This window comes from Falco punctatus, assembly GCF_963210335.1.
Source record: "Falco punctatus genome assembly, chromosome: 2".
In the NCBI taxonomy this organism is placed as follows: Eukaryota; Metazoa; Chordata; class Aves; order Falconiformes; family Falconidae; genus Falco; species Falco punctatus.
In genome coordinates, this window is record NC_137581.1 from 15720400 (window position 1) to 15733438 (window position 13039).

At 42.0% G+C, this 13039-nt stretch overlaps 1 protein-coding gene across 1 annotated transcript; it reads left to right on the forward strand.

Annotated features, from left to right (window-relative positions):
* The first annotated feature begins 531 nt into the window (after window positions 1-531).
* On the forward strand, window positions 532-11288 carry BIRC2 (baculoviral IAP repeat containing 2). Its single transcript, XM_080376487.1, has 9 exons — window positions 532-909; window positions 2492-4601; window positions 4713-4812; window positions 5993-6071; window positions 6622-6670; window positions 7725-7967; window positions 9194-9448; window positions 9625-9666; window positions 10514-11288. Exons 2-9 carry the CDS (start codon window positions 3728-3730, stop codon window positions 10705-10707), a joined length of 1836 nt encoding a protein of 611 aa, XP_080232613.1. The 5' UTR covers window positions 532-909; window positions 2492-3727; the 3' UTR covers window positions 10708-11288.
* Window positions 11289-13039: the final 1751 nt, after the last annotated feature.

Genomic DNA, 13039 nt, shown 5'->3' on the forward strand with positions numbered 1-13039 from the left:
CAGTGGAAATTTATATTCTCTTTTTGTCTTCCTCATGTTCTTCCCCTGTGGCTTCCAATGACTGAAGGCCTTCACCGGTCATGTTTCCCCTCTTTGAAGTCTGCAGAGCTGCCTGTATGAGCAAGTGGGGCCATGCAACAGCGTTTTACGCTGCTGTCAAGGAGCAAACGTCAATCCGCGGGGGGTGCCGCAAACCCCGGCGGCAGGAGCGGGCCGTGCCTGCAGCCGAGCGTGAGCCGGAGCCCAAGGCAGCCGCCGGGGCTAGTGCGCGGCCCCGCGGGCACGGCGGCGGGGCTGGGCCGCTGCCCGAGGCGCTGCCCCTCCAGGCCGGGCCCGGCCCTTCCCAGCGGCGGGGGTCACAGGCCGCCCACCGCCCCGCAAGGCGCCGGGGCTGGAAATCCCCGCCCTGGACCACGCCGGGCCGGGTCGGGCCGCGGGGAAGCACGTTGCCCCGGCGGGTTTCCCCGGCCGCCAGGAAAGTACCTAACGTCCCGGCTGACGCCGGCGGGGCCGCGGCCTTCCTTCCCCCGCAGCGCAGCCACCCGAACAAGCGGCAGGGCGGCGAGGCCGAACGGAGAAGCCGCCCGGCCGGAGCCCCCGGCGCCGAGGGGCGCGGACAGCCCAGGGGCGCGCTCCTCCCGCCGGCGGCCGCCACACGACGGCGCTCGTCACGGACGCGGCGGGCAGGGAGAGACGGGCTGGGGGAGGCACCGCCCGCCCCGTCAGGCAGCGCATGCGCCCGGCGGCCGCCGGGGCTTTCCCGGCGCGGCGCCTCCACTCGGAGTTTCCTGGGCAGGGGCGGTGCCGGCCGGGGGCGCCGCTCCCCCCCCGCGCCCTCGCCAGGCACCGTTTGTATATAGGCTGGGGCGCGGAGCCGGCCCGCCCGCTGCCGGGGTGCGACCCCAGTCCGTGAGTATGGGGGTGCGCGCCGGGCTGTGGCCTGGTGCTGCGTCGCGACCGCGTCGGGCCTCTGCGCCCGGCTGAGGGGGCGGCGGGCGGGGGCGCGGGCACGTCGTGTCGCGTCGGGGCGGCTGCGCCTGTCACCGGCTTCGCGGCGCTGGCCGGCGGCCGCTGGGCTCGGCCGGCGGCGGGGGGAGGGCTGGGGCGGGCTGAGGGGCCTGCTCCGCCCCAGGCCGGGGTCTCGGCCGCCGGGGGGGAGCGCGGCAGCCCTGCCGGGTGGCCGCTGGGGGCTCCCAGCCGGTCGCGGCGGGGGCGTGAGGCGGAGGGGCGGCGGGCCAGGCCCCGCCATGCCAGGGAGGGTGGCGGGGGCGGCGGCGCACGAACCCCGCCGGGTGGGTTTCGGTGCTCAAGATGTGTAAACTTAGTGAGGGGTGCTCGGAAGGCAGACTTGCTTTGCCTCGTTTGTAACGTAAGAGTGGAGGAATATTAAATTGAGTTTTGAGGTTGCTGTACTTCAGACGTTGCAGCTCTGTGCTTAAGTAACCCCTGAGCGTTGCTGCAAGGTAACAGAAGAAAAAAACCAACCACCAGAGCAGTTGGGTGTCTTTGGAAGTCGAGGGTACGTGGGGCTGAGGTGGAGGATAACGTTAGGAGAAGAGTGTTCAGCAGAAAATGACCTCAGGATTTCGGGTTTAAGTGATCATAAATGTTGTAGGGTTACTAAGGTCTAGTTTGTTCTGGTATTTCTGGCATTTACTGTGAGGTATCAGACTTACTGCGGTACGGAAACTGGCTTAACTTCTTGGGCTAGCATTGTGTGTGGTGATCGCTTAGTCCCACCGTCTGAGTTAGAGGAGTGCATTGGGGAAAGGTATTTGTAACTTGTGTCCTCAGTGATTAAGAAACTACTAGTAGTAGTGGCATGACCATATTAAGAACGAACCTGCTAAGAGCTGTTGAGTTGTGTAGGAAATGCTCTGCTGGTTTCCAGTAGGTGATTTTTCGACGGCTGTGTCATCATGACAAGTATATGTGGTTCTTTTTTAGGACCTGACTGCTATATATGAATAAATATAAAGTTACATATTTGAAAATTTTTAACTTTGTCTTTGCTGTTATGTGAATTTGTTTGAATTTCAGTTGTGCTGATGCCCTATATTTCAAGTATCATTGGATTTACCTAAATAAGAAATTGCAGTACTCTTAAATTAAGTCAATGTAAGAAAACTGGATCTTCATTGTTTGAGAATCTGAAAGCTTAAACTGATTTAAATGGATGCAATTTCTTTATTACAAGATCTTGCCTTTAGTTTAGTTTAGTTGATCACAAGCTGTCAGATTCATCTATCAGCCAAAGAAGTTCTGCCTGTAGATTAAACAGTTTTGCATATGTATCAGTAACAAGGAAATTAAGTGTGTAAATCCCTTCAGTAGGACGTTATGTAAAAGTGACTCCCTTAAACCTCCTAGCTAACATTACAAAAGAGCTTACACTGAGATTTTAGTGTTTCAGTTTGTGTAGTTTCTGTTTGTATAGACATTACATGCACATCATTTTGTGTATTTTGAAACATTCCTCTCTTTCTTACAGGTTTTGTTCCACTCAAAAGAATTAAGTGATTGAAACTATAGATACTTACAATTTCTTCTTGTGAACAGTCAGTATCAATATGGAGGCGTAGGCGCTTTAGAGGGACTTCAGTCTTAACTCTGGGAGGTAGTTCTGTGCACAAATAAAGAAACTAAGGCTTAAAAAAATTTTTTAATTTGAGGATTCTGTTTGCTTCTGTATGCCATAAAGATGGCACACAGGAAAAACTTAATTCAACAGTATAAAGTATTAGAATGTCCCGACACAAGGCAATTCATTTATGTTAAATTTGTTAACTCTATACTGGTAACTAAGTCACCAGGTTAAAACTGAAATTCCCTGTTAAGTCTGTGCTGACAATGTTATAGACAGAAAAGCCTGGGGCTATTCCAGGCTTGTTAATTAAGACAGCTCACCCTGTCAGTGGCAGTGTATAGGATTTATTTTTCTCATAGCTGTATAGTCAATATATGTGAAGTTGAATATAAATTAACTTTACAACAACAATATTTACATCAACTTCTTTATTCCAACAATATGCAGAAGGTGAGCTGAGTTTTTTGGACATCTAGTAGTAGCGAATACACCAGATCAGTTCCGTAATGTCAGTTCAGAGGTGCTTATTTTGGTATGCCTTTTGGAGCTGATAAACCGTTATTTTCAGCCTCTTAATGAGGTTTACAAACTAAAATCTTAACCTGAGTATAAGCTGCATATTTATCAGCTGTCTAGGGTGAAATAGTTCTTAAATTACTTAACATATGTTCTGGTTAGAAATGACTTTTTTTTTAGTTGCCCCATGTTTTAGTTTCTTTATTAACGAAGGATTTTGATAAACCTATTTGAGGTTTTTTTTCCCCTCTGGATCCCCCCTCAACTAGCCTGACAAATTAATACTGTGCCCCCAGATACACTGTACCAGGAAAGCATGTGATGCCTGTATGATTCAAGGGAAGGTCCTTTTTGCCATGCTTTCGTCAACTGTCAAAGTGGGATGAGGCAGCTTTTACACTGAAAGCAGTTGCAGAAACTGAAGTACAAGAACTTCCCAAATATTTAAAGGCTGTTCAATCATGAAGCTAATTGTATTCACATATGCATTCAAAGTTGCACATTGAAGTATTTAATTTTCAGGTTCTTGCTTTTGTACAGGCAGGGGTTATTCCAAATTGCCTTTAATGCACACAACTACCTCCCAGAGGAAGACTTGTCCCATTCTTCCAAAAATAGTCCATTATGAACATAATGGAAAATAGCCCTTTCTTGGCTAGCATCACGAAGCAGAGTGCTTTGTGCGGTGAACTGAAGTACGATCTATCCTGTGAACTCTACAGAATGTCAACGTTTTCTACTTTCCCTGTTAACGTGCCAGTGTCAGAACGGAGTCTTGCCCGGGCTGGGTTTTATTACACTGGTGTGCAAGATAAAGTTAAGTGCTTCAGTTGTGGCTTAACGTTGGACAACTGGCAACCAGGAGATAATGCTATGGAAAAACATAAGCAGCTGTATCCTAGCTGCAGTTTTGTTCAAAACATGCTTTCAGTTAACAACCTTGGACTGTCTTCTCGTTCTGCCTTTTCACCTCTGGTCACAAGCAGTCTGTCACCATCTCTACATTCCATAACACTTTCTCCAAATTTAGAGCAAGTTGGATATTTCAGTGGCTCTTTTTCCAGTTTTCCTCAAGACCCGATAACTACGAGGGCAGTTGAAGACCTTTCATTCTTGAGACCTAAACTTCACAATCCTTCTATGAGTACAGAAGATGCTAGACTATGCACTTTTCACTCATGGCCACTGACTTTTCTCTCGCCCTCTGATCTGGCAAAGGCTGGACTGTATTACTTGGGGACAGCAGACAAAGTTGCTTGTTTCACCTGTGGTGGTCAGCTGAGTAACTGGGAACCAAAAGATAATGCTATGTCAGAGCATCGGAGACACTTTCCTGACTGCCCTTTTGTGGAAAACCTTACCCGAGACCAGCCAAGTTTCAATGTTTCAAACGTGAGCATGCAAACGCATGAAGCACGTGTTAAAACATTCATAAACTGGCCAGCTAGAATTCCAGTTCAGCCTGAACAGCTTGCAGATGCTGGCTTTTACTATGTAGGTAAGAAAAACTGATTGAGTCTCTGGTTTTGTTCATATTGCTATGTCAGCATTTACTACTTAAATTGTGCAAATGTTTGCTAGATTATTTTGCCCTGTATTTTTTTTAAAGGCCGCAATGATGATGTCAAGTGTTTTTGCTGTGATGGTGGGTTAAGGTGCTGGGAATCTGGAGATGATCCATGGGTTGAGCATGCAAAGTGGTTTCCAAGGTAATCTGCAAAATCTTTTTTATAATTTGTTCACATCCTTAAATACTTCTAATTTTGGTAGCTAAGTACTGTACTTTTATTTAACTTTACCATATGATATACAAATTCATTCATTTGTATGTATTTCATGTACCTCTATTGAAAATCTCTGAAGTACTAAGGTGGCCTTGATTAAAATGCTTCTTCATTAAGCATGATATTTAATGCTTTCCGCTTCATAATTAAAAGCTGCGTGCATCCCGAAATCACGATTAGCAAGTGAGGCTACGTTGTTTATGAGCATATTTATCTAAGAGAAGCAGTTAGAAAGCAGACTGAGGAGAGAAAAGCTGCTGAGAAAGTAAAGGAACATTTGACTCCCTCAGTCTAGTTTTGTGCCCATGCTGAATGCTCTTGAACCAGTTTTAGAGTTCATGCAGTTTGTTTGTTAGATGTAGAAAGGCTTGTGAAGAAGCTTTCAGTGGCTGTGCACTGTGTCCCTCTTGGAAAAATGCCAGAAATAACTTTTTTTTCATGTCACCCTTAATTAAATGGGAATTGCATACCTAATTCCTATCTGTGCCTGTGGAAATCTCTGCCTACGTTAATGACAGAAAGAGCTGCACTTTATTTCAGGAAAGCTAACAATAATTCTTCACATCACAGATGTCCAGGTAGTCTGTCATGGGCAATTTACCAGCTACTGTTGGACTACATGATGTACATAAGAGTCAAATGACATGTTTGTTTCCTTCTGTGGTGTCCCTGTCAGTAGATGTATTTTAGAGAGATAACTCTGAGTTACTGAAGCAGATCTGGCTTTGATCGTGGTGTTAAATTTTAACTTCTTTTGAATGATTTGAGGGGGAGATAAGAATGGTGAGATGGAAACAGTTTATCACTGCACTTGCAGTGATGCTAACGGTATCATTTCTCATGACTGCCATTTTGATTAGGGGTGATAGCAGAATGTAAAGCTGCTGCATTTATATACGTAAGCCTACTGACTGATGAACATCATGGAGACGCTTTATCAAAGTCATCAGACACAAGACTGCATTGAGCTTCCACTTATGAGAACTCTTTGCCTTCTGAGCAACATTTAAGTTACACTATGTTATTGTAAACTGTTTCATTCTTCTGTATCTTTTTCTTTGGCAAGTAGAAAGTATAATTTGGTACACTTCTGTCAATGTTTCAGGTGTGAGTATCTGCTTCGTGTAAAAGGAGGAGAGTTTGTAAGTCAAATTCAGGCCAGGTTTCCCCATCTTCTGGAACAGGTAAACTTTACTGTTGTGTAACTTTGATTTTCCCCTGTTGAAGAGCACTGTGTTCCCTTTGGGAATTTGGTCCATCCTTCTGCATATATTTCTACTAGGTTTCTAAGATGATAAATGCTCTTCATGAGCACAAAAATGAAACTGGTGCTGAACCATGGGGACTTGGATTAGTAGAGTTTAACCTGTACGGATTACTTGTGGAAAGTGTTGTGAGGCAGTGAGCTCCTTCCTGTCAGGAGAAGGAAATTCTCATTATGCAAGTTTCAGTGAGTAATGCAGATCAGTACGTGTTGTTCCAGAAATCAGTGATGAACAGCCTGAAATACTTCTATCCATAACTCTTACAGAAAGAGTAAGCCGAACTTCTCGTCATGGAATTGGTCATCACTAACTAATGATATAGCTGCACAAATTTGTAGACTTGTGTAACTGCATGTAAAATACTTCCCAGGTCCTGTTCAGATGGTTGATGAGGGCAGAATGTATTAGAAAGGTATGTTAGAGGAAAAGCAATACTTTGATACTAATGTAGTTCTGTTGTGTTCCACAGCTCTTGTCAACCTCTGATACGCCTGTAGATGAAAACATTGATCCCCCAAGTATGTATATAAAAGCATGTTTTTAAACTTCCTCAGCATTTTGCAATCTTAATGATTGGCTATTCAAAGCTAACCCGCTTAACAATTCTTAAATTTTCTTGGAAACAACAATACTATCTAACTATCTAACATTTTCTAACTAATGATAAAAGCTAGGTAGCTTTGATACTATATGGATAAACTTCAGGGAAGTACCTTTAAGAGATCTTGTCTTTCATTTTCATTATTTTCCTATTAGCAGTTCATTTTAAGGTTTTTGATTTGAATGCTTGGCATTTGCTGGATTTGTAGTTTTTAGTTTCATGGTTGAGTTAAACAAAACAAGTTGGTTTGATATTTGTTAGATTGACGCACAGTATTGAACTTGGTGGAACAGTTGCTAGAGGGTGGGGTGTCATGACTGTGCAGTTATGCAACTCCATTTTTAGGCACATAGCTAGGTAAATGCTCTGACTTGGAACAGCAGTGGTTAAGGAGAGGGTAGGATGAGCCGATAAAGTGAAGTCTTTTTGAGCTGGACTCTAGTTATGGTGGGAAAAAACTCCTCCAAGAGGGTGAGTGGCTTATGCTATCATAGTCACTGCTGGTTGAGGACAATGAGTCAGAATTCTGTGTCTGGTGTTTAGTAAGCTGAATGGAAAATACTGATTAAGAGCTGCAATAGAGCAATTGTTTGTACTATAAACCTGAATTTTGATTCTTCCTCCAAGACTTTTTTTCAAGGCTGAAGTTAGAAATGACTTAGTATAAAAAAAGCTGCTGAAACACAATGGTATTCTCTCTCTGTGGTGTCTCTGGATTATCCTACATTTTACTGAAAGCCTGACATGGGCTGGAGTTCCTCATGGATTCAGTACAATTGAATCTTAAGTAACTGTCCTCCATTTTTAAAACTAACTAATTAAAAAAATCTATTAAACCATTGAAACCTTTTAATGCTAGGTATTCATGTGTATATGCATGTGTGTAGGTCATGTTGGTGAGTCAGACTTCTGGGTTGTTATAGGTATTTTATTTGTTATATTACACACGTTGATTTTTACTCTTTGATTAGTTATTCATTTTGAACCTGGAGAGTGTCATTCAGAAGATGCAATCATGATGAACACGCCTGTGGTTAAAGCTGCCTTGGAGATGGGATTCCGTAGAAGGCTAATAAAGCAAACAGTGCAAAGTAAAATCTTGGCCACTGGAGAAAACTACAAGACTGTTAATGACCTTGTGTCTGATCTGCTCACTGCTGAAGATGAAAAGAGAGAAGAAGAGAAAGAGAAGCAATTTGAAGAAGTGGCATCAGGTACGGAAAAGGCATGAATAAAAGTAAAAGCGGAAGTGGTTTGTATTACGTATGCATGAAGTGATTCAGTTTAATTGCTGTTATGATCAGCTTCTGTAAAAGCATTGTCAGGGCATCTGTATGGAACTAGCAGTCTGGGAAATGTTTTGTTCCCATTCAGGATGATGGTTCACACAGCTGCCTAGGGTTCAGAATCACCTGATTTTCTCCACAGGAACAAAGCCTTTTTTTTTTTTTTTTTTTAAAAAAAAAGTGTGCCTTTTTATTGCTGTTAATAAAATAAGTAGAACCAAAATACTTTACTTGGCACACCCTACTAATTTTTTTCTTCAAATTTGCCTGCTCTTTAAGCTACTTGAAGCAATGAGCTACCATATCCACTTTCTAGAAGAGGCTATAATCTTCTGCAAATTTGGATTCTGTAAGGTGGCCAAAGGTCTTTTTTTCTGTGTCTGACTCAACCAGGTATATCAGATATTTAACAGTGTTTATTTGATATGTCTTTAACGTTTCCTTTTGTTTTAATACTATATAATTTTGGAAGCAAAAAAAAAATCCTACTATTTTTGAGTCTGTGAAGTTGTAATAAAATATCACAATTATAAATTGAATTAAGATTGCTTCTTGCAGTAGTGCACATTCTATCAAAAAAGCATGGATAGATTCAACCATTAAATCTTAACTGAATATTTTTTTTTTGCTGTTGAGATTGTTTTTTTTTAAATAATCTAACAGCCAGAGTCTGGTTGTGCTGTACTTCTGGTTTTCTTGCACATAATTCTGTTGGACACCTCTTAGAAAAACTTACTCTGTCTGCATCTCAGACTTTATTTTATCTGCTGCTGACTAAATTAACCCGTTGGTTGTCAGCGAGTTAGCATTGGTGTTGTGCAGAGGTGGTGGGTTTTTTTCTTTGCAGCTGTGCAGAGAATGTAAATTTTGCTAGTGTGAAGTTAGACAAGATCCCCCTCAGTTAATTTAACCTAGAGATGGAAGCAGGAAGTTTTGTTGGTGGAAATGCTTCAGCTCAGAAGCTGCTTGTATGTGGTTTTCTTCAGTCTGTTCTTCATGTGAATACCATTAAAACTTACTGAGGTCTTTCTTAATGGTGTGTGGTAAGCGAACATTTCAAGTAGAGATTAAATAATGTATCAATTATTGCTAAGCAGAAATGCAGCTTGGAGGAGTGTATTCTTAACAAATGTCTGATCCCCTTTGCATTCCAGATGATTTGTCCTTAATCCGAAAGAATCGTATGGCTTTATTCCAACGTTTAACATGTGTGCTTCCAATCCTTGGGAGTTTACTATCAGCTAAAGTGATAACGGAACTTGAGCATGATGTTATTAAGCAAAAGACTCAGACACCACTGCAAGCAAGGGAACTGATAGATACAGTTTTAGTGAAAGGAAATGAAGCAGCCAGCATATTCAAAAATTGTCTACGAGATTGTGACCCAGTGCTGTACAAAGATTTATTTGGTATGTCTGTCCTTTTTTTTTTTTTTAATTATTATTATTTTTAAAGGATGTAAGCTTACAGAATTCTAACCAGTGCTGTCATAAGAACCTAAAGGAAAAAAAATAGGGGGGGAATACCATTTGAATATAGATTAGCCAAATGACTAGTTGTTTTTTTTTTTCCCCTCTTATTTTAGTGGAGAAGAACATGAAGTATGTTCCCACAGAAGATGTTTCAGGTACCTTAAACTCTGCCTTCTTACTTCAAAGGACAAATAGCTGATAACATCATAAAAAAGAAAATTACTTTGGTTAAGAAATACGTTTTATGCATTACCCTTTCCCCAACAGTGCTTTGGTGAGATGCATTTACTTGAAAAAGTTAAGTGCATGCATGGACTTGCTTGCAAGTCTGTCTGCTGTAAGCTGTGTCATTCCGTGCCTTACACATGCTGTTGTACCATGGGAGGTAGAGCTTTCTGGAGCTTGACAATTCAAGCACATGCTGGACTTGATCCTGGTACAAGCTCTCATTCAGGCATTTGGTAAAGATTGCACAATGAATAGTAGCTTAGCATATCACAGCAGGTATTATAATCTCTGCTTTTCCAGAGTAGGTTATAGGTGTCTTGCGGTCTAGCTTGACCAACAGCTGGGTAGATAAAGAATTGTCAGACATGGGATTGAGTTTGCTCTGGTTCTTAGTCCTGTAATTTAATATGTTAATAGACTGCAGAAAAGTATACAAGCTTGAATATTGCTCGCTTCCACCAGCTGGGCTGTGTGCTCTGCACTTCTAATATCCAAGCCAGAAAAGTACAGCATTTGCTAAAATGTAAACATTGGTTGGTCTTGAGCTACAGTTGGCTTCCAATCCCTAAGCTGTTTGTGTTGTCTCATGGAAGTGGAAACTACAGACTAGTTCCTTGCATGCCATTTTCTGAGCTCTGGAAAATGTATCTGTTTTCTCACTGCCATCTGGTTTTAGTGAATGCAGATAGGGAAATAAAGGGTGAAATAGAACATGACTGTATTTTAAATAGAATTATATTTGGTTGTCTTAAAAAGTTTTAAAATTTTTTCCAGGTTTACCTATGGAAGAGCAATTAAGAAGGCTGCAAGAGGAAAGAACATGTAAAGTTTGCATGGACAAAGAAGTTTCTATTGTTTTTATTCCATGTGGTCACTTAGTGGTATGCAAAGAATGTGCACCATCCCTTAGAAAATGCCCTATTTGCAGGGGGACAATAAAGGGTACAGTTCGTACTTTTCTTTCATAAAGAGGGGAACTTGCAAAATCTTTGTTCCTGTCATCCTCCAACTGCTGAAGCTTAAGGCAGCAGTGTCTTAAGAATGGAAAATTGTGGTCCAGAAGATGATTAATCAACTACCTAACAACATTGTGTAATAGTAAACTGTATAGTTGTTATGAGTATACTAGCTTTTCCTTGCCAAAGACTATTTCTGTTTGTAAAACTAACTCAATACTAAGGTGAAGTTTTTGTAGCTTTCCTTTCTAAGGAAAGCAGTTTCACTAGTATGCCCTTGTGTCACTTTGAATAGAAAAACTTCCTGGCTGAATTCCTGAAATGAAGCTTGGCATAACTCTTCTCATGAGTTTCCTCCTTGAGGATCTGAGGAAATACATTGATTGCTGTTTATTAATAATTGATATTAATTAACTTCAGTTACTGTTTTAGTTCTGGCTTGGCTTTTTTGTGGACTTGAGGAGGAAAGAGGCAAACTTGCAGGGACAGCAGGACTTCTTGTTAAGTTTTGTTCATGTCTACATACTTGTGTACTATATATTAATAATAGTTTATATGAAGATTGAATTAAAATATTTCTACTTCTCCAGTGAGTGCTTGTTTATTCTCTTTCTGTTGTAGGCTGCAGTGACTAGAATGCTGTCTTTTCCTGACAAAAGTTTAGGATTGGTTGCCTGCCTGCAAAAGTACAATAAAACTTAATTCTGTGTCTATCATTCATTTTTGAACAGGGGCATGAGCTTCTGTGCTGCTTGAGGATTCCCTCTGGTAAAGTAGGGGTTTCAGATTTTTATCCTTGCTTAACAAAACCCCTCAAAAAACCCTAACAGCACCTGTTATTTCTTTCTGTCTTGATTTTTTTCAAAGACAGAAATCATGGTCAGGAATGGTCCTCATGACCTCAGTGATGAGGCAGAGGGTAGCAATTACAGCCTTGATGCTGGGGATTAAAATGTCAAACCTGCTTTTCTGTGTTTGGAAGTTTATGGTGATCTGCAATTAAACAGTAGGGTCTTCCAGCCCCCTCTGAAGTCTTGGGTCTTGGTTTGCAAGCTGTTAGTTTAGGGACTCCTGTTTTACTGGTTGACTCCTACAATTACCTTTTTCAGCTTTGTATCCCTAGATTTGCATAGTAGCTGTCTACAGAGGGAAGGTGTTGATAGGTATTTCTCAAAGATTTAATGTTTGGGGGGTTAAGGGAGGGGTGCAAGAATCTCAGCTGGTTTGTCTTTAAACATTTTTGTGTGAATTCAGCAATGCTGATGTTTTGTTTCATCCATTCTTCCATAATTTCTGCAACACTTTAATGCTGTGCATTAGCTGGCATCATAATTGTTTTAATGCTTTGGTATACTTGTAGCACACAGTATACTTGGTTCCTTGTAGCACACAGGATTATTTGCTAACTGTAGATCAGTTTGCTGTAATTCTTTTAAATGCAGGCTTTTGTCCAACTTTATTATAGGTACATATCTTCCCTTTAGTTTTGGTGTTAAAACTGTGTTTCAAATGTAGCATGTAGTTTTGAACAGCTTTAACTAACATACTTCCGCTTTTCTGGTTTTGAAATGGTTCTAAAGACTCTTGTCTTGTGTAGCAACTTAAAAAGTTGTCAAAGATTATGCAAGCTTCTTAAAAGAATAAAGCCTGTGAGTTGAAATTCGATATTCAGACCCATAAAATGAGTAATATTGGAACGAAGTATACTTTATACAGATTAAGATGAATCTTGCAGGGGGAGCTGGAGAGGTCAGGCTCACCTGAACAGTGTGGAATTGTTAGTATGTAAGCCCTATTTCTGAACAGGGAAGAGGGAGGATAGGGAAAAACATGGTAGCAGGCAGACTTCTTAAGCAATGTATTTTTCCTTAGAAGCATATGGGGGTTACAAGTTTTTCAAACGCTGCAGTTACTACATACAGATCAGATGACAGGGCTTTAAAAACTGATTCAGGTGTTCAGTGTCATTTGTGATGCCTGAGGGTATCTCAGGACCTGCAGCATAGCTGTCAGCCAGGGCTGGTGAATGTTTTGAATGTCCTGGGCAACTTCAAACAGTGCCGGCTGCCTGCATCTAGGCACCTGAACGGTGTTCTGAGAAGTGGAGGAACTTGGTCTAGAAACTACTGGATAAAACTCCTTGACCTAGTTTTGACAGGAAGGCTACTCTAGGTTATGGCTTTCCCCTGTTCCCCACTATCACAGTTGTGGTTGCCCTGATCTGTAATGCTGTGCACGTGAGCAGTTATGTTCTCAGTGTTATTCCAAGAAAGCTCTAATAAAACTAGCTGTCTGTAGCACACTGCAAGCAGAACCCTAGCACCATGTTAAACCCTGGGGACTG

Excerpts from the sequence above, each read along its gene's own strand:
- BIRC2 (XM_080376487.1), top strand. The coding sequence starts at position 3,728 with ATGAACATAATGGAAAATAGCCCTTTCTTGGCTAGCATCACGAAGCAG. Across the intron at positions 6,072-6,621 it reads TTCCCCATCTTCTGGAACAG|CTCTTGTCAACCTCTGATAC; the intron begins GTAAACTTTACT and ends TGTGTTCCACAG. Across the intron at positions 9,449-9,624 it reads GCTGTACAAAGATTTATTTG|TGGAGAAGAACATGAAGTAT; the intron begins GTATGTCTGTCC and ends CTCTTATTTTAG.